This window comes from Rhinolophus ferrumequinum, chromosome 8 (genome assembly GCF_004115265.2).
Source record: "Rhinolophus ferrumequinum isolate MPI-CBG mRhiFer1 chromosome 8, mRhiFer1_v1.p, whole genome shotgun sequence".
Taxonomy (NCBI): Eukaryota; Metazoa; Chordata; class Mammalia; order Chiroptera; family Rhinolophidae; genus Rhinolophus; species Rhinolophus ferrumequinum.
Window position 1 is genome coordinate 68,021,105 of NC_046291.1, and position 21,519 is coordinate 68,042,623.

Here is a 21,519-nt window from a genome sequence, read left to right on the forward strand (position 1 = left end):
GGGAGCCCTGGACCTGGCGTCTGAGCTTGCTGGCTCTTTTGCTCTGCAAGGCAGTTCTGAGTTCTGTGCTGGAGCTCAGAGGAATGCAAGTGGAGGCTACATCGCGTGTTAGGTTTTCCCAGAGAGAAAGACAGCAGGACCAAATGAGAGACAGCACGGCAGACACATCTCACAGTGAGCACGCTTCGGGTGCTCTTAGGAAAAGCCTCATCAGTGAGCCCGGTGCACATGACAAGGACAGGTTTTCACACTCAGCCGCTGAAAACAGTCTGTCGTCGGACAGATTTCTGGGCCTGGTTAAGAGGTTTTTGGTTTGTTTGTTTGTTTATATTCCAAAATCCAACAGTTCCACGATGACGCTCCTTCAACTTTTGTCGTTCAGAAGCAATAAAAGTTCTAGAAGAAAGTGGCAGATGGGAGTGACCTTGAAAAGTAGAAATAAGTCACTGGTCTACTGTGAACATTACTTTGAACAAGTATCTTGTTACTTTGACAGTTTTATAGAAGTTGGGGTAGAAGTAAATACCATGGATTTGATGTGGCACATGCTTGCTACTGGTGGCTTTCTGGTGTCCAAAAGGGCTTCAGTCACTAGGCTGAATTAGCCCTAATGGCTGGCTGATAAAGCTGTAATAGGACACTCGAAGGGATGGCGGCTGGTAAACCGTTTACAGCTAAGACTGTCTTTTAGACTTTGGGCAAAAGACTCTGAGAACTCCTGCAGCCTTGGAGATGCAGACCATCAGGGTGGTAGCTCTTCATCAGAAATACGAGACCTCACAAAGGGACTGAAGTGGACCAGGCAGCAGAGCCATCCAATGTCACAGGGACGGCATGGCAAAGCTCACAGCAATTCCAAATGCCAAGGTAACACTCCATGGCTGGGAAAATGGCTGGCAGTATTTTAGAAAAGAATAAGAATTCCTTTCCAAGAAATGAAAATAAGAACGTGTATTTCAAGGCAGTAGAGCAACTGTCTTCCACTCACCCTACACCCAGCCTGTCTTACTTCTGGTAAGGTGAGGATGCTGCATTCTGTCCTGGTTGGCAGGAAGACAATATGCATTATTTGGAAGCATTTCCCAGCATGGAGAAATGTTGGCAACATTTCCCCTTGAGGCTTAACTGTACTCTGGTGAATTCTGGTGTCCTCAAATGCTCACAAGAAATGCCTGGAAGCCTATGCAGCAGGGAATTACACAAAAAGGCACTTTCTCCTTTTGTAGATGACACTGCAAATACTTTAAAAAAAAAAAAAGACACAAGCAACAGAAGCACTCTGTGTCAGAGCTTTGACTACTCCAGATGTCCAGAAGTGTTGCTGAACCAGTGAAAATGCACTGGTCCCTAAGAAGCTAACATGTCTCTCTTGGCTTCTATAGGTGGGGACAGTGGAAGACAGGAAGACGGTGTGAGATCAGAACTTCCTGCTAGGGAGAGAGTGACAAAGGCTGCTCAGAGAAAAATGCCTCCCGTGCAGGACAATTTCCCCTTTACATTAGCAGGGATGTTCTTATAGTGAGAGGAGATGCATATGATTGCAAGAGACCTGGATTTTGAAAGAATGGCTTTAACCCTCCAGAGGTAAAACAATTGAGTGTTCCTTACACAAGTACCTGGGTCTTAATTCTGTGCTCTTACCTGCTAATCCTGAGTTGAAAACCACTGTGGGAGAGGACGTCCCGGGCAGCGGGGGTGCAGAGGGAGGAGGCGGGGGTGGTAAAGGAGGAGCTGGCACAGTCTCAGCTGCAGGACCAGGGAGAGGAGGGGGAGGCGGGGGGGGGGGGGGGGGGGGGGGGGGGGGGGAGGGGGTGGCGGCATAGGCGGTGTTACTGGACCATTTTGCACTAGCAAAAGAAAAGAAACACATTGACTTTGAAAAGAGGGGAATGCTTTTCCCCCACCCCCGCAATATGTACATGCACACAAAGTATCCGAAAACAAAACACTGAAAAGGACAAAGGATTTTTTTTTTTCAAAGACTGTAAAATTTCCTCATTGACAAATGGGGAATATACTGCAACATACATGAAGTGAAGATTTATATGTTTCATCTCAAAATGTAAAAAGTTCTAAAATTGGTAAGTAAGAGAACATGCCAACAAAAGCAGACAAAGGACATAAAGGAACAGTGGGTTAAAAAAACCCCACAAATCTCCCAAAACTACCTCAGTTCTCCTGCCAAGGCTTCTTACCTGCTTCAGGTGCATCTGACAACAGAGGTAGTGGTGGGGGAGGAGGGGGCAAGAGGCCCGAGGAGGCGGCCCCTGTTATTGGTCCCACAAAGTTACCCACTGCCACTTCTGACCCTGTGGACAATGTGCCAGAAGCCACAACGGGAAGTATGGCGATGTCCCCGTCCCCTTTCTTCTGAATTTTAATGGTCCCTTGTTTCTCCAGTTCGTGAATCTTTTTTTCCAGGGTAGACTGTCTTTGAATGGCTTCTTCTTTTTCTTTGACCATTTTCCTTAATGTGTGAACCTGGGTATTTGCATCTTTGTAGATTTCCTGCAAAAGAGTCCATGGTCAAGAGTTTGTCTTCGCACGACATTCATACCTCTTACCATCAGACTGGCAAAAGTGAGGATAAAGAAAGTTAAAAAAAAAAGACAAAGGATACTCATATATATATAGGAATTCTGTGGAACTCAGCCAGAATTTATAAACTCTCATTCATTATCATTTGTTCACAGGTAATGCATGCAATATGTTAGCGACTGTTATTGTTGATGTACTTCTTTCTATTAACAAATAAAGGTAACTCAATTTTCCCTGCAGGCGGAGAGGAACAGGGCAGAGATGACCCCAAAATAATTTTATAGCTGACTTTGGGATATCCTGAGGGTATTTGATGGTGCAGTATTTTTCCTTTCACTTATTTTAAAATTCATTTGTAACTCCTAGATACATATCAGCTAACAGTAGACAAAAGTGCCCTAAGTCAGACTTGGATAGAAGTCAGACTGGGATTAAAAATCTGCAAAGTATGGAATAATCGACTCCTGAGCAACCAGGAGCTGACTGTTCCTCAATGGATTTCTCTGGCCTCACAATGCCCCCTGGACCAAGCTCAGGACAGCAATTGTTGTAACCTTTTCCCTTTGGTAATGCAGTTAACAAAACAGGCCAATGCTTCCCTCCACTAATTACTTATTTCTGACGAGGGTTTTAGCAGAAAACAAAGAAGTTATCATTTTCAATTCAAAGGCTGTCTCAGTTCCTTTTATAAGGGGCCCACAGTGGTTCCAGTGAAAGGATTTTATGGAACTTACTCGCTGGGCCTTGTACATGTGATCTCTCACCACAAACCTCCAGCAGGCAGGGAAACATTCTTCACACCCTGTCTATTATTAATAATCTGAGAGTCTGAACTTGAATTGAGTCCATATGCTACAACTTTGTCTCGATGGCGTGCCAGAAAATAAATTTCCTAGAGTTAACTGTAGGACATGTCAGAATATCAAGCAACACACACAGACATGATAACCATCGCATAAAATGTGCCATTTCATCAGCGGTGGTGTAAAGGCAAGCCATTTGCCTGAAAGCCCTCCAGGCAATCTTAGTGGTTTTGTGTTCTGTACAATTCTAAGCACACGGATGGCACTCCATAAATACCTGACACGTAAGGTAAAACAATGCTAATGACACATAAGATAGCTGTGATTATCTGATAATAAAATGGATTGTTTTTGCTTTGCTTTCTTTCTCTCTTTTTTTTTTTTGTGTGCATGCCATTAGGTCTTGTCTGTGTTGTGATTTCACCATTGCCATGGCAACCACCAAATCTGGTTTCAAGTAGAAGCAAAGCAAAATAACAAAGAAATCCAAGTTCTAATAAAAATAAATAAGTGGCATGAATTAAATCTATGCCGTGTTTTTTTATTTCCAACCAAATGGATGATCCACTGACCAACTCAGATTTGTCCAGAGGGGAAAATATTGTTGCTCCCAAAACCTGTGAGAAGGAGGTATTATAAACCCCCAGCACTTGACTGCACGCACATGTGTATACAAACCATAACTATGTGTACTTTTGAGTATCACCTCTGAAATTGTTCCAATAAATACGCTGCATTCCAATGACATGAATGTATTCCACGCTCTACTAGACTAAAGCTGGAGCACACTCCCACAATGCCCAGCTGGCCGGCCGTCATCATCACACTTACTCGAACCACGTCCAGCTCCTTGTTTCTCTGCATGAGCTGCTTTTCCAGTTCCACGATCTTGGACATGGCTTCATTCTCTGTGTCTTGCAGTTTTTCAGACAACTGTCAAGTTTTGAAAGGAAAGTGGTGTCACAACACAGGATCATTCTGATCAGGTCCTTGGTTCTCAGAAAGTGTAGCTCAAAGTCCATTAGGGGACCATCAGAGTCCCGCATGTATTCCACAAGTTATTTTCTGTAAATGGTAATATTTATAATATGGCTCTGAACACGTATTTGTTTCTAACAGAAATTAACTTATACCTCATCCTTAATGAAGCCCGTACGTGAGCTCCTTAGTGTTGGGACATATACAGTGTCTCTCTCCATTTCTGCTGGGGCTACAGAACATTAGGTGAGGGAGGAGAGAAGCCCACCTTTCCCTCCCTGAGAAGGGCCATTAGGCAAAAACTTCTGAAAACTGTTCATCCAGAAAACCTGGCTCTGTTATTATTATAGGTAACCAACTGACAAAAAGACCACTTGTTTTTGACCCAAACTACCCAAATAATAAAAGTCATTTGGAGGGGCAGTTCAAATAAACAGATGGCTTACTACAAAAGTGGGTTATATAAGTAAGTATGGCCATGCAATGCTGGCTGAGGCTTCCAGAGAAAGACAGGGTGAGCCTTGTGTTAAACAGTTACCTTTCGCACAAGGCTCTAGAACTGAGCAGTTTCTGATTTCTTATGTCTCACTGAAAATGATCACATGTAAAGAAAATCAGGGAGGCAGGGTGAGGAGGAATAGCAGACATTTACACTAATCGGGTTCAGAATGATATAAATCTTTTAAGGGAAGAAACAATAAGCCTGTAAATGCTCTTCCTAAGCAGGTGTCAACTGGGTGGAGCCTTCACAGCAGCATTTTCCAAAGGGAGGGGTTTTGGCAACTTAGCTTAATCACAAGCCAGGAAGATGCTCATTTGCAGACGATGGGAAAGGCGAAGGACATGAAACACAGGTAATACTCGTATCGAGGAAAATAAATGTCCGAAGGGGAAAATAACATCCCTTCAAAGAGACAATCCATTTCATAATCAAGGACACTGTCGGTCAGAGTTCATCCAAAAAAATCTGGCCCTCACAATGCTTGGGTTTTTAAGAAGCACCATTGTTCTGTTCATTCCTGCAATATTCCAACATTGGTTGAATGGATGAACAGATGAATAACCTCTAAAGGTCTTTAGACTCATATTCAGCTGGTTCTGTGGCAAGAAAAATCCCTCAAAGAAAAACAAGCCCCTGCCCTAATGCAGAGCTGACATTATTATACAAGAGGATACTCTGCTTGAAAGAGGAGGACAGATGGGAAAGCTTGCTGATTTCCTTGAAAATGCTTATTGTTTAAATAAAGTTATTTATTTATTTAAACTTTTATTTATTTTAAGTGTGTTTTTCCAGGACCCATCAGCTCCAAGTCAGGTCGTTGTTTCAATCTAGTTGTGGAGGGCGCAGCTCACAGTGGCCCACGTGGGGATCGAACTGGCAAGCTTGCTGTTAACAGCACCGTGCTCTAACCAACTGAGCTAACCGGCCGCCCCTAAATGAAGTTATTTAGAACTTGAGTAACCATGAGGCAGGAATGTGAAGATCTACATCATGAAGCCACTAGAGCCTGCTGTACTCGGGCTTGTGTGGACACATTTGATAGACGATGACATGTATTCAGAACAAGGTACTTTTCCACCTCAGGCCAAATTCACATACTTGAATTGCACTTCTCTCGAGGTAATGTCAATCATCTAACTCCCCTGCGTCTATCACTAAGGTGGCCAGGAAATCTGGACTTAGCAGAATCCGAGCAGGTGAACTCAGGCAAGGCAACAGATTCCACTTAGTTTGAAGGAACACACCTGCCTTCTTTGAAAGAACCCAGAATGATTTCTAATAGCACTCTACCCCAAGTGGCAGCTCATTTCTATACTCCACATCTTTTCATTTACTGCAACAATGGCTAATATTCATTGCAATTTGCACCCAGTTAAAACATAAGCAATGTTTCCTTTTCTGAGATGTAGTTACATGAGAGATGTTTTCTTCCAGTTCTTCCACCCTCTCCAAGGCTGCATTCTTGGTTTCAGCATCTTCCAGCAGAGCTCCCACATCAAACACATTGTCCAAGTAAGCCTGAATCTGTACCTGCAGCTTGTCACTCTCAGTATGTTTCAGCTTCTAAAAACCAAAATGCAAGACAAGGTGGTGTTAGCATATCTGTGAAAGCAGAACATAATTACCCAACAGCCTACATATTTTTGTTTGTTTCAAATAGTTTAGTGTTTTCCAGAAAAGAGTTTGATATATCATCCTTCTTAAGAGAATTATGGAGTAACCATCTAAGAGGGTACCATCAGATTACTTCCTGGTGAATACCCTCTCCCAAATATATACACATTTGTTCCTTAATCCTTCCTGTGGATATATTCCCAACATGGATATATTCCAACCTTTGAATATTCCAACATGGATATATTCCCAACTTTTCTACTAGGAAAATAGAAAAATTCAAAGCAGCTTGAGGAGAAACAATAGTCACAGGTGACATAAAACTGGAGGAGTATCTCTGTAGGAGAAGACAGTGATGGCATCTTGCCTGGGCAGTGAGGGTAGTTGCAGGTAGAGGGGCGGGTTAGGTGGAGGTGGGGTAGGCACTGATAGAGAACACTAGCCTTGGGGCTTATTGTAGCACAGATTGCTAGAACCCACCCTCCATGATTACTTCCCTAAGACACTGCCCCAACACGAGGAGCTCAGGGTTCCCCAAAGCACAGACCAGGAAGCTTTCTCCCATCCTTTGCATTCCAGGGCTGGGCATTCCAAAGGAAGTCAACAAACTCTAAGGTGAAATTAGAGGTCAAGTAAATCAGTGAATCTTCCTTATAAGCAACACAAGTGATGGTTTTCCCGGAGGAGCAGATGAGTGGCTAGAATAATACATGGCACATGGATGACGCCAATAAACATTTACTGAACAATTAATGGCTCCTTATAAGGCTGGGTTTTTGTAATCTACTGAACCATTTATATATTACGTGCTCATATTATTCTTCTTCTAGCCACTTCCATCTATCAGGGTCCAGAATCAACAGACCAGGAAGCTAAAAAAAATGCAGTTTTAAAAAATATCTTAAATTTTTAAGAGGAATTCTGCTCTCCATAGATTCTCAGGAAAACAGATTTTCTCCTAGTTCTAATCTGGCATTCTACCACAGAGCTTGTTCTGAAGAGAGTATGTTCCATCTCCGTTTAGGAGTCAGAACTGAAAAAGATTTCTGAATAAGGGCCAAGCCTAGAAAAGAAAATGGAGAATACACTCAGTGGGATTTTTCACAAATTCACAACGACTAGCAGGTTCTTGGTATGTTACTACCTGTCACTGTAACCTGAGCCGGAAGCCGGCTCTGTGTGGCCATCACAAAACTGAACCCAGGACACCATTAGGGAGCCATTCACGCAAATTCTGTTCAAATACCACCACTCTCAGAGCATGTGGGGAAAGAAGACAAACCTGATCTCAAAGCAGAGAAAAACCCAAAACAAAACCTTTCAATACAATATTTTGTCAAAGCTATTCGTGGGCCTTTAAATAGGAAAACAATTCAAATAAATCTTTAGTGGAAATCGATCATGCCTCTCCCTGAATACAGTCTTTGGACAACACGAGGTCAGTCTATGCAAGAGCAGCACTGCTGCTCTGAGAAGCAAGGCCATGAGTTCCAGAATAACCAGTTCTGTGATTCCATCTTATAGTAAAGTGCAGTATGTGCAATTTTATGGCTTCACCCATAACAAAGATGGGCAGCTGAACACTGCAGATGTTCAAAGGAAGTACTTCTGTGTTCATCTTAACTAGAAAAAGCCTTGAAATTGAGGTTAACAATTCTTGCCCTATCACTAGTGGTCTTCCAAGTTCAAGTGGACCATTCTTATATAGAATGGAAAGCAAAACTGCCTAAAAGTCAAAGGAGAGGGGTACATCCTGTGCACACAGAGCTACTCAAGTCCGTTTACGATTTTCACATCAACTTTCTGTTTCTAAGCTGAAGAACTTCAGGGAACTGGCTGAGCACTTCTGCAAGGGAGCAAAAGAAAGAGAAACTTTAGATTCCCTTCTCCCAAGAACTAAAAGTAGAACCTCTAAAGCCACAAACACTTGAAGCAGAATTTAACAACCGCACAAGGAAGTCTCTAGTGTCCATTTCCTCATTATTTTTTAATGCTCCAAGCAATTAGTCATCACTCTGCAGCGGTCTTGGTTTGAATTTCCCTGCCCAGAGAGGGTCCCCAGAGTAAACGAGAACATGAATTGCCCAATAGCCTGAATGAAGGGTGCAAGGAGACTTGACTCACACAAAGCTCAAAAGCAAAGAAAAGCTACAGCAAGGCTACTAGAGGTTATCTGACTCTGGGACTAAAGGCTGCTGGCAGAGGACAGCCTAGGGCCCCAGGGGACCTGCAAGAATCCAGTTTCTCTGGCAAGCTGCATCACTCAGATTGGTTCCTTTTAACTAGTGCTACAGTTGACTGCATAGAGCTTTAAGTGTTCTTTAGTCACTGTGGAAGTGTATCTTTGACGGCAGGCAATAAATCAAGTCTTAATATTAGAGCCAAAGCTTTCAGCTATACTTACATCCAAGTATTCATCCAGGCCTAACTTGGTAAATTCATATTGGAGGTGAACTCTGAAATTCATGTCTTCTACTGAATGGACTACAATATTAATAAACTGCATAGAGGCCACCTGAAATGAAATTGCCAACAGGTTAGATGGGCTCCAAATTTGTTTTCTCAGTTTAAGCATCACATATGCTTTCAGTTGCACACATCTAAGTTCACTTACCAATTTCCTTTTTCTTCATTACACTGGGTCTTTAAAAATATTTTATATATATTTTTTAAATTCAGAGGTCATTTGGTACCGTAATTCGATACCACTTCACATCCACCAGGATGGGTAACATCAAAAAGAAAGAAAATAACGTGTGGCAAGGATGTGGAAAAATTAAAATCTTCATTCATCGCTGAGAGCAGCCGCCCTGAAAAGTTTGACAGTTCCTCAAAATGTTAAGTATAAAGTTACCATATGACCCAGCAATCCTACTTCTAGGTATATACTCAAAAGAAATAAAAATATAGTCCATATAAAAGCTTGTACACAAATGTTCACAGTACCATTACTCATAAAAACCAAAAAGTGGGAAAGAAAACCCACTGTCCATCAACTGATAGATTTTAAAAATGTGATTATCCATAAGATGGAATATTATGTGACAATCAAAAGGAATGAAGTTCTTATATGTGCCACAACATGGATGAACTTGAAAACAATATGGAAGTGAAAAAAGTTAGTCACAAAAGACCACATCCACATGATTCTAGTCATATGGCACGTCCAGAACAGGTAAATCTACAGAGATAGAAAGCCTAGGTTAGTAGTTGCCTAGGATTAGGGGTGGGAAAAATGAAGAGTAGCTGCTAATGGGTGTGGGGAGTCTTTTTTTTTTGGGGGGGACAAAATTTTCTAAATTAGGTTGTAGTACTTATTGCACAACTCTGCAAATATACTAAAAATGTGTTGACTTGTACACTTTAGATGGGTAAATTGGATGGTATGTTAATTATCTCAGTAAAGCCAACTTTTAAAAGTGTTGTTGGTATACAGCACACATTACGTAAGTTATTACATATATGTTTAGAAAATGTGAAAATTATTATAAGAAAATCATTCAAATCATCTATAATCACCCCAGAAGATAATCACTTCTAAAAATGTCACCGTATCACCACACCAGGAGGAACCCCGCAGGGTCTCTGACCATCTTTCCAAGTTTTAAACAACCGACCAACCAGTTTCATTCCATGGAAGCCTCGCATTTCCTGCATTCTACCCACAACCGCGTCAGGGGCTCTGAGACCGGCCAGAGAAAACCTGGCCCCAGTGTAATAAAAACAGTACAGAGTGCAGCAGATCTAGTTTGCTTTTAAAAGAGACAGTTTATTTATGGTGAAAAGCTCTCACTGATGATTTCCCTCTATGGTTAATCAGAGCCTCCTGCAAGGAGGTAAAATCATTGTGGGACCCAGATTCACACGTACTCTGAAAACCACCTCACTCTGCCTCTCTCCCCCAAACCCAATTTCCTTTTCTTCTTAAAATTGTTTGCAATCAAGTTAGATTCTTCCTTGAGTATGTGTTATGCATTGGATATCCTTGGAAGATTCGTAAACTCTCTAGGTTACAAGGGACTCGATTGCAATTTACTAAAGTCACTTGAGGTGCTATGGTTAAATGAGCCAAAAAAGATTCGTCAGTTTTTTTCTTTTCTTTTGTCCACAAAAAAATACTTTCAAAGATCTTGTGCTATAAGAATTTATATTGTATTTTATAAGAAATATGTTGCTTGGGAGGTTATGCACCTTAATTGTATTCCCAAGACAGTTTATGAAAAGCCTCCTTTTCTGGAATAAAAATACGGTTGGATTTTGGCATCTTTCCATTCTTCTACTGAAACAAGTCTAAATGATCTGTTGAGTTTTATGACATGCCTAAGAGGCAACTATTTGTTAGGTGACATGGGAATTGAGCACTTAGTCCCCTCTAATTAAGGTTCCTCCATGCATGTACATATGAATAAATGAACTGACATGACATATGCTCTCGTATGTAAACAATGCAGGTGTTTGAAAGGGCTTAACAGAATTATAATTGCAGCAGAAATTACAGTGGCAGAGAGATCCAGTAGGGATGATGAATAAGTGAGGTGGGCCCTGAGTTAATACAATGGGGGATGGTGTAGCCTGTGATGAGCTGAAAAGGCTATCTGCAGACTAAAGGAATAGGGGCGACGGGCCTCCAGCAGCTGACAGTCTGCAAGAACAGGGGTCCGGTATTACCAGAAATTTTTAGCTCAACAATATCAGAAATCTGTAGTTTTATACGCAATTTCGGAATGCTTTTATGGACGGACATCCCTGTCACACTACCTCACAAGCCTGTAGTTTGGCTTCAGCTGGGAGTCTCCAGTTTGCAACCTCAGCTTAAAGGAACAAGTAAGTTCCCCGCACGAAGGCTGAGGAAAGAAACTGGTGAGGTGAACTAGAGCACAACTTCTTTACATATTTATCACCAGTGCACACTCCAGAAACTCCTCATAACAAGAACTGAAAAGTCAATGTAAAAGTACATTTCATATTTGTTTCTATACCTTTTTAAAAAGCATACATAGATACACTTTATGGAACAGAAAATCTTCTCTATAAAAGATTTCATCTTTCTCACTGATTTCGGAAGGGGCCGAGGACCAGGACGCATAATAAATTTGAGGACCCAGAAACAATTTTTTACATAAAAGGATTAGAAATCTGCAACGCTATGTTTCATATTTTATAGTCACTGAAGCAAATCAAATGAAAGTCTTGCCTGGCATCCTACGTATGCACAGGTTTTAGAAGACAGCAATGTCAGAACTGACTGGAACATCTGCTCCAGGCTAGAAGTGATCTGGGAGATGAAGCCCAGGTAAGGTTGTCTGTCCTGGCTTCAGAAGTTGCCTGAGTCAATTGGATTAGGTCAAAGAAACCCGGCAGATCACTCCAAAGTAATCTGTCTCAGGAACTAGAGTAGATTCCATCTTCAGTCCAGGATGAAGGTTTGGGTATATGAATTCAAAAGTGCTCAAACTCCTTTTGCTGTTTGCATCTGAAGATGACAGTCCTGCCACTAAACCTTATGTTGCTGCATGTGATTTTGCCGGCTGAGTGGCTGTGCAGTACGATTATGTCCTCTCAGAATTACCAGAGAATGAAAGAGATCAAGACGGGAGACAAATCACTGCTGTATATGAATTTGGAGGATATATAAGTCAATTCTACAAACCAAAGCACTTTACTCTTTGAGAACACTGTCTGGAGAAGGCCACTGGCTGGGGTGTGCAGAAGAAAAAATGTTCAAGATTCTTGTTTCTGCCTTAAGGACTCATGCAGCACTACTGTCAGCTAAGCTTGGCAGCTGCAGGCATTTGCACCGGGTGTTAACTTCCTCTTCCCAAATGCATGGCTTCACCCTTTAGTTGCTTTAAATAATCTGTGCTTTTAGCCTGCACCATAGTGTGTAGATAAGGAATAAAACTGGAAATAAATACCATAAAGGGAAAACACAGATTAAGTGGGACAGTCTAGATTGGATCTATAGCATATTATACTCAATTTCCTACCCTTTGTAACATATACATACATATGTATGTATAATACATACAAATGTAAATGGATTTAGGAAAACATTGCTGAAATTGAGTTTTATTGAACGTTAGTCCTAAAATAGCTCACCATAAAATCGATGTTATTGTCTTCATTCCTGAAATGTTCCATCAACTTCTCAAAGCGCTGTTTTTCTCCGCAAACCTGAAACACACGTTTTCATAGTGCATGTGAAATTCCAAATATATGTATTCCAAAATTAGATGCAGACATTTTAGCATTAATAATTATTCCCAGACTATCCATTTTTTCCCTCTCTTGCTATTTACTTTTCTTCTAAGCTAGTTACAAATAGCAACATGAGCCAAGACCAAAGCTGATCCTGGTTTCTTTCGCAAGTTCTCTTGGTATTTTGAAATCCATATCAAATGTATTCGTCTTTCATTGGTTACCTTTGCATGTCCCGCCAATATTTTTAGCCTGCATTCAGAATCCCAGGGTGTTGCTTATAATTAAAAAAAAAAAAATCACTAGTTTTCCTTTTTACAAAAAAAAAGACATGCTATAAGAAAAGATCTTAATAATTTTGTATTTAAATTCTTTGAAAGGCAGATTCAAAATATTCATATCACGTCTAACTGAAACAAAAAATTTTAGTGTATAAGCTACAACACAGACATTTTGGGAAACTATATTAACCGAGTCAAGGTGCGTATAAACATTTGCAGGAATATGTGAAGTAGCACTCTAGAGGCCTAAAACATATGCATTCAGCTTGAATTAATGCATTCATTGAACAAATTAAATAAAACAGGTAAAATACTGTGAACTCTGGGGCCCAAGCTATCTGCATATATATGGAATTAAATACATTAAGTTAAAAACACAAAGTCAAAGAAAGATTTGTACCAAATAATAACTCTGGAGACTTATTTCCAAAATCAAAGGATAAACTTGAATTCTGTCAGTGTCCTTGGCTACCTTTTGTGGAGCAAAGTCCTAAATCCACTCGTTTATTTATTGCACCTTCAGGAAACATTTAGTTCAACATCTATGGGCTACATGTTGTGTTAGTAAGACACAATCTCTGGTCTTAACATTTTGCAAACTTAAAAAAAAATTTTTTTAATTAAAGTTATTGGAATGACAATGGTTAGCAAAATTACATAGGTTTCAAGTGTACAATTCTGTAATACATCATCTGTATATCACATTGTGTGTTCGCCACCCAGAGTCAGTTCTCCTTCCATCACCGTTTGACTCCTTTTTCCCTCTTCTACCACCTCCCTTCCCCCTTACCCTCTGGTAACCACTAAACTGTCACCTGTGTCTATGAGATTTTGTTTGTTTGTCTTGTTGCTTTGTTGCTTTCAGTATGTGTGAAGTCATATAGTTCTTGACTTCTTCTGTGTGACTTATTTCGCTTAGCATAATAATGTCAAGATCCATCCATGTTGTCGCAAATATGCTTACCTAAATTTTCTGATTCCATTTTTGATCTTAGGGACATTCATTCCAATCCTAAACAATTCTCCATAAATGATATTTCATAATGTTATAACGCAGCCATTCAACTCCATTATATTAAATTCCATGTGTGCGTGCACGCACGTGTGTATAGGAATTTTGTGTTTTGTTCATCACTCTATCCTCAGTATCTAGAACAACACTTATCACAATGTAATTTCTCAATAATATTTGTTGAATTGCACTGAATAGAGAATAAGCAACTATGTTAAAATACACTTAACGAAAGGGACTTGCTACTCTCCACCATGTTTTAGACTGAAACAAGAACCGTCAGACCAGGTAGAGAGGCACCAGGATTAAATCTGTAGTGGTGGTTCTTGTGCCTGAACTGAGAATGTTAAGGGAAGAGCCTTTGACCTCTGAGGGCCTTCTGGTCTTACAGCAACTTCATTTTCTCAACAGGCTCAGACCACAGTTTACTGGATTCTGATGACAGCTCTCCATTTACTTACACCTCTCTTAACAAAAAATGGTTACAGAAGACAGAGGAACAGTGCATTCACCCAGTCTGGAGGAAGGGGAGAAGTCCAGAAGGGAGAGTTTGAAGTAAAGCCTTTAAAAACACACGTGTTCAATCTCACCCTAGAGAGCCTGATTCAGCAGGCCTGGGTGGGGTTGGGTGACGTAGGCGTTTATAATTTTAAAAGCACTACAGACCATCTGATCTCTGCAAAGGCTGAGAACCAGAGACTTAAAGGGATACTCAGGCTGTGTTCTGCCCCAGCCCCTCTAGAGAATATGCAGTAAGTTCCTGGAAACAAAAGGTTTGATGAACCGGGAAGGCAGTGCAAAATCAGCTCCCTAGACTGTGACATCAGTCCCATCTGGTGCCCAAAGTCTCAAGTGTCCCCAGCCTGCAAAAGGGCCCAGTGGGTGAAAACTGCCAAGGCTTGGTAGGGAAAAGGTCAGAATTACAACCTGAGTTTTCTTGAAGACAAACCTCAACATAAGAATTTGTTCCCTAGGAGAATGGTTTACTTCCATCTGTTTTAGGAGGCTGGTAGTGAAGAGAGGCGGTCTAGGATCTGGGGACAGCTGCCAGCTCTCCTGAAAAACAGGCTGCTTAATGTTTTGTTTGAGTGTCTAAGCACTTACTGAACCAGACGAGGCGAGGGCCATCAATGAACAGTAATGATGACTACAAATCCTGCAAAATGAAAGGCAAAGCCCTTCAAATTCAAAAACGTCCGAAATCTGGAAAGGACCTTGGGTAATCCAATTCCCTCAATTTATGAATGAGGCTGACACCCAGGTACATCACATATCTCCAATTTGATGAATGATCTACACAGAGGCTAGAACCAGGTCCTGAACTGCCAGTATGATATTCCTTCTCCCACACAGCCCAAAGTGTTCAAGTAAAGATATTCCATTTAAAACAACAGTTGAAGCATTCCAGAATTATCTGAGATGCCAAGAGATGAAAAACGTGATTAAAAATTGCAGTTGTTATATCATGCATACAGTTGATGTCCGTGCACCAGAATCTTCCATGGAGCTTCTAAAAACGGCAAATTCTCAGGGTCTAAATCAAGATATCCTGAGAATCTTCACAGATAGAATTAGGAATCTGTGCTTTGAAAAAGTACTTATGGTCATTGTACCAGCATTTGGAAAACAGTGGCTTATATAATATTAGACTAGCTGATTAAATCCTTAGCCTTTCTGACTACCAATTATAAACCAGATAGCTAGATTATTAACTGTCCAATTCACTCAACCTCCAATTTAGCAACACGAATAAAGAAACATACTTACTATAACTAGGTATCATAGGAACCCAGTAGGGACTGGCCCACTGACCCTGCACAGCTACAATGAATAATAAGGTAAAGCCCAAATAATCAAGCATTGTGCCCAGGGCATTAGAGAAAACGGATTGTCTATGGCTGAGGAAAGCACATGTGGGTAGCAATAAAACAAACTACTCATATCCTGTGAATAAAAAGAGATAGCATTAAATCCAGAACAAGCAATATTAGATTAATTTCATGCTGAGTAAAGATCCCCAAAATCATTGCACTACTCTGGTAGGCAGGACTGAAATATACGTTATGAGCTTTGAATATACATTTCTTTAGAATTGCTCATTCTGTCAACAGGCAAATCCATGCTGAGAACATGTGTTATGAAATAGAGAAATACTGTTAATCTTCAAAAATAATAGACTTAAATATTTTCCAATTTATAGCTGCTATGAACTTGGTAAAAAGAATCTGAATGCACAAAACAATATTTTGCCAACATAGATGCTAGCTTCAGGCAACCATGAAAGAATGATCTGACTGACCGCTCTCCTCATCCATTGTAAGAACTAGAAGGGCCCCTCCTATCAGTCCCAAGTCCCTCTCTGTAAAGGTTTAGACAGCCTGCTCTGCGGCTAATCTCCTCTAATGGATTCATGGTGGTATTTTTGACATCGTTCTATAGGAACAGAATGGATTCTCGAGACCCCCTTCACTCCAGCTGAAGGAAAGGAAGCATGTAAACCAGATTCACATTTGTTTCTACATGACTTTAGCAATCATTAAACAAGTGTATACTACAATCCCACAGGAAATGGGAAGATACGTTTGGGGAAGGTTGGTAAGGTGTGTCCCACATCAAAGGAAGTCGTCTAAGCACACAGAGCTCACATCTGGACCACCCCCACACACTTGGTTCAAAGAGGACCATCCTGGCTGAACGTGCTGCTTCTCTCCTCTAAACTTGGCCTTGTTTTAGGAAATTTGTGAGAATGAAAGGAATGGGACCACTGAGTCTCAGTTATTTTCAGAACCCACACATTGGCCTTTCTGGGGATGCTCTCAAGGCCTTCATCAAAACAAATGTAAGCGTCAGGGGCCTATTTGCATGTATATATTACTGCACATTATATTTTGTTGCATGTAACTTCCACCTGCCAACAAAGGCCAAACAAGAAAAAAAAAAATTGCACTATGGCAAGTGAAATCTGCCATTTCTTGATTTTTATAGTCACTGGTATTTCTCATTCCTCCACTAGCTTTGACACTGATATCCTATTTCAATAACAAGTACCCACTGGAGTAAGTGGGGTAAGGAGCGAGTTTAAGAGACACAGCCACAGAAAGGCTGAGCACAGCAGACTGGAGAGGAGCCCTTCTGTGTTCTGGGCCATTCCATCAGGAATTAGACTTCCACTCCGGCAGCCAGCGCTGCCAGAAATTAAGTCAACCAGCAGAAAAATAAAAGTACACGCTCTGGAAAAGCAGGTACTCTACTGTAAACTTATATTTACTACAATAAACTTAAGAGGCATCTTCATTTATAAACCATTTATAGATCACACTCATATGAGTAAATTTCCTGATGCTGATTAATCCTGTGTAAAGGGAACTCGCTCAGGCTCAGATCCTGGAGCGCAAATATCAGTCTGCTAACCCATCCACCCATCCCTGTGGGGTCCTAGGACATCCGGCCCTCTTTGCACCTTTCAGCTCTGACATTGATGAGGGTTAGGGTAGAAATGGGACTATGTGAAGTACTAAACAGAGGACCATAACACATGGGTTCTAAGTCCTGGCTCTGCCAAAACCCCACAGTGAGCTTGGACAATTCAGGGAACCTCCCTGGACTTCAGTTTTCACATTCATTAATTTGAGAGCCTTAGATGATTTCCTTGGTTTTCATACCCTGTTCTAGGAAGCCGTAAGTGTTCCCAGAGGAATACTTTGGAAGCTCCAAAGATGGAGCTTGGCCAGGAAAGGGAAAGCACACATAAGAAAGATACTTGGGACTTCTATCTTCATTTATCCAGCTCTGCTTGATTACATGAGTTTCCTGGTAAGATTTCTTTTGGAGAAAGAAAGATTCATTGAAGATTTCCATTGCTCATAAAAGTTTGAAAAAAATCCTCTCACTCACTATCTCGAAGCTCTAAGATTCTAATCTAGGCTTGGCAATAATATGATATTCCCACACTGACCGGCCTGGAAGCCCTACACAAACCAAATTTAGAGAGAAGTACTCAGCTCCACAGGCCCTGAGTACCAAAGATAAGAGCCAAAGAACTAAGGCACAGCAGCGTCTGGCTCACTGGTGCTGGCGAGGCGGAGAAATCCTGCCCTGCCCAGATAAACTGGGCCACACCCGGGACCCAGATACATTTTCACTTCAAGGAGAACTGAAGCAACATCTCAGCTTCTGCCAAAAAACAACTCAACTCTGTTCTCTAACATCTGTGAAAGACATCTCTGAACAGTGTCCCAAACTATTTAAATCAATCTAGGGCCCTAGATGCAAAAGGGGTAGTGGTTTAAAGCATCTCTAAGAGTGGGCAGAGGTTAGGGGATGATTTCCCCAAAGGGTAATAGTGGAGAAAAGACGGTTTTACAAAGGCCTTGAAATAGAGAGTATATCTTGCTAGCCAGATGGCGAAATGAACAACAGACTGCCGGCCTTCAGCAACTTCTCTGTCCCCCTTCAAGGTCAGGGACTGTCTTTGGCTTTCCCCAGCAACAGCTCCCAGGACACCACACAAGGTCTGCAGCCAGATTGAGGCCTGACTCTTATGAGGTGGCTATAAAATATGCTCCTGGGTTAGTTATATAAAAATTAAAGGCCCCTTGCCTAAGTGTTTCCTTCTTGCCCTGTTGCCTGGCGCCTGCCTCAATACTCTCTTTTTCTCGTCTCACAATAGGGCCCTGTGATCCGCAGGGCTCCCTGCAGGAAGGCACCGTTTTAGAGGCACCGTCTATTATGACTGATTAAACTACCCTTCTGAGGGGTGCCCAGGAACAAAAGTTCTGTTTTCTTTTCAGGGTCACATGAAGTAAACAGTTATTTCATAGTTAGTCCCTAGGTGAAAAGCATCTTTTACCTGCTATTGAAAGCTCCAGAAGACTTTTTACCTGCTACTGACGCCATGATGGCCCACCAGAAGCCACTTCCCTGAGGTGTTCTGTAGTTGTTGGGAGTCTGTTAATTTTTGCCCTGAGGTGATTAGACATTTCATGCACTGACACCAAACGGCTGCCATGACAAAAGCAGATCATTCCAACCTGTTGCTGGCTCTCACGTCTCCTTGGGATTTAAAGGTGGAAATGTTCATCAAATTGAAGCATTCTGAAACTAAGCGCCCTTAACTCACTCCACTGGGTGGGAAAAAAAACAAAAAAACTAATGAAAGCTAAACAGCTGAATGTATGCTGTAATCTACAGTTTAACCCTCCTTCCTCATAAATTAATAAAATATTTATATCAATTTTAGACTGGCAGACATCTGATTATGGGCCAGAGGTTTCCTCCACATAATGCAAAACACCCTTTTGAAAATATCAGTCACTTTTCCAGATGTTTCCAAATATCCAGATGTTTGGCACCAGGCACACAAAGCATCCAGATGACTGTTTTACTTTCCATGCACATATTTTGCTGTACTGAATAAAGAATCCTGATGTGGAAGTAAAGGGCTAGTGAAATCCCCAAAGGATGACTTGTTGACACACCACACCTTAAATGAGAAATGCATTTTTATCACTCCCCTAAAAAAAGACCTCCATTAAATTCTAGCGAGTAAGGCTCTATAATCTCTCTGGCTTCGATGCAATACTCACATCTCCTGGTCACCAATAAGGACACATACAGATTCTTTCAAGGCTTCTGTTCCTATAGGAAAACCTTCTAGTGCTTCAAGAGAGACTGGTATTTAAATAGCTACCTGAGGACAAAATGATGAAGGCCTTCAGGCATCGCTGGAATGACTTACAATCAGACCCCTTGAAAGCAGAAGAAGGCCTACAGTATCCTTTATTTCATTCACTTCTCCGCATAGCTTCAATCTGGGAGCATACCCAATTTGGTCCAGCAAGGCAAGCGAGGGGACACAAGGACACAAGGACACATTTCTAGTGATCATCACATGCTCACTAAACCAAAGCAATAGCACGTGGTATGAGCTGTTTAAATCCTGTGGGCATTTTCACCAACAGAACTTGGGACCTGCTTGGGGGGCAGATGTCAACCCACACTCTCCTCATGCCTGAATCACAACAAATTAAATTGTACAAAGATGTGCTATGAACTCAGAGCCCTTGAAGACAAAGACTCTTTGTTTGTGAGATCAAAGACCTCAGTCCACAAATAGGCAAATGCCTGAAGTTTGTCCATTGCTCTCTCCCAACTCTGAGTTCACCGCTCCTGTACTTTCTCCTGGGCCCTGCCCCAGTTCTGGGTCTTAATCAGGACAGCCTTGCTCTCAGCTACCTTGAACCACTTCTACCCAGCCTAAGATGACAGCCAAACAATGGATGCGGGTAGCAGTCTTAAAACGTGCGCCTCAAACACAGAGGGCCCCTCAGGCCCTTTCACAGAGTCTGTGAAGTCAAAACTATGTTTATAATAATATTAAGATGTGATAAACCTTATGCACAGAGTTGACATTTGCACTGGTGGTGCAAAAGCCATGGTGGGTGAATGAAACTGCTGGTCCTTCTCAGGAATCAAGGCAGTGACACAGAACTATACCAGTAATCACTGTATTCATCACAGCCATGAATTCTTAGTTTTTTTTAAAAAGCCAATTTCACTTAAGAGTACCCCTGATGCTGCCATAAAAGTATTAATTTTATTTCATCTCAACCTCTGAATGCACATTTTTCGTATTCTATACGATGAAATGGAAATAGCTTATGAATATATGTTATCATGAGAACAAGCACTTCTGTGATTATTCTAGTTATAAGATAAACTAGTCACTTTTTCATTCTTATTTGAAGGAACAACGGACAAACTACAGTTACTCAGACATGCATACTTGGCAGTTATTGTCTTGAAAATGAATGAAGTGAGCCTTTTACTTTAGCAAACAACTGACAATATGTGTTTCCAAATGATAAAAATTGAACTCTCAAGCAAAAATGAGAATTTTAGAAAATTTGTATCCACTGTGAGCTTGAGAGCTTACCAATACTTAAAATTTTCTGATGAGATTGGCGGTAATAATAATTTATGTGATTTTTTTTAAAAATATTGCATTATGAAATGTGTCAGTGTTTTAGAAGATCTGGATAATTTGGTGAATTGCTATTTCCCAAGTGACCATGGCATGTTGGTACAAAGCTATGCATTCATTCAAGGTGCAAGAGAGGAAAATAAATTTTAATGTAACCGAGTACAAGAAGTTCATTAATATGGATTCAGGTTCCACTTTGCAACTAACCTTTAAGAAACTACTACTCATAGAGTATCAAAAAAGAACGCCCCCTATTACCTGTTAAAATACTTCCTTTTCCATCTGCACATTTGTCAGGGTGCTGGATGGATTTTCTTTAACTACTTCAACCAAAGCAACACAAGTGACTGAATGCAGAAGCAGCTATGAGCAAGCAGCTGTCTTCTATTAAGCGACACTTTAAAAGATATATAAAAATATAAAACAATGCCACTGTTATGCACCAAATTGTGTCTCCGCAAAATTCCTAGGTTAAAGCCCTAACCCTCAATTCAACCGTATTTGGAAATAGGGCTTTCCGGAAGTCAAGTTAATGCGGTCTTAAGGATGGGATCCTAATCCAATGGGATTGGTGGTCTTTTAAGAAGAGGAAAAAGGTTATCTTTCTCTCT

The 21,519-nt window shown here is 41.1% G+C and overlaps 1 protein-coding gene across 1 annotated transcript in view; it reads right to left on the bottom strand.

Moving 5' to 3' along the window:
* Positions 1-21,519, bottom strand: part of FMNL2 (formin like 2) — a 281,409-nt gene that overhangs the window by 22,800 nt on the left and 237,090 nt on the right. The window contains 7 exon segments of the mRNA XM_033112217.1: positions 1,642-1,806; positions 1,809-1,847; positions 2,196-2,508; positions 4,173-4,274; positions 6,235-6,384; positions 8,840-8,950; positions 12,535-12,609. Of these exon segments, the coding sequence (XP_032968108.1) occupies positions 1,642-1,806; positions 1,809-1,847; positions 2,196-2,508; positions 4,173-4,274; positions 6,235-6,384; positions 8,840-8,950; positions 12,535-12,609 (955 nt within the window).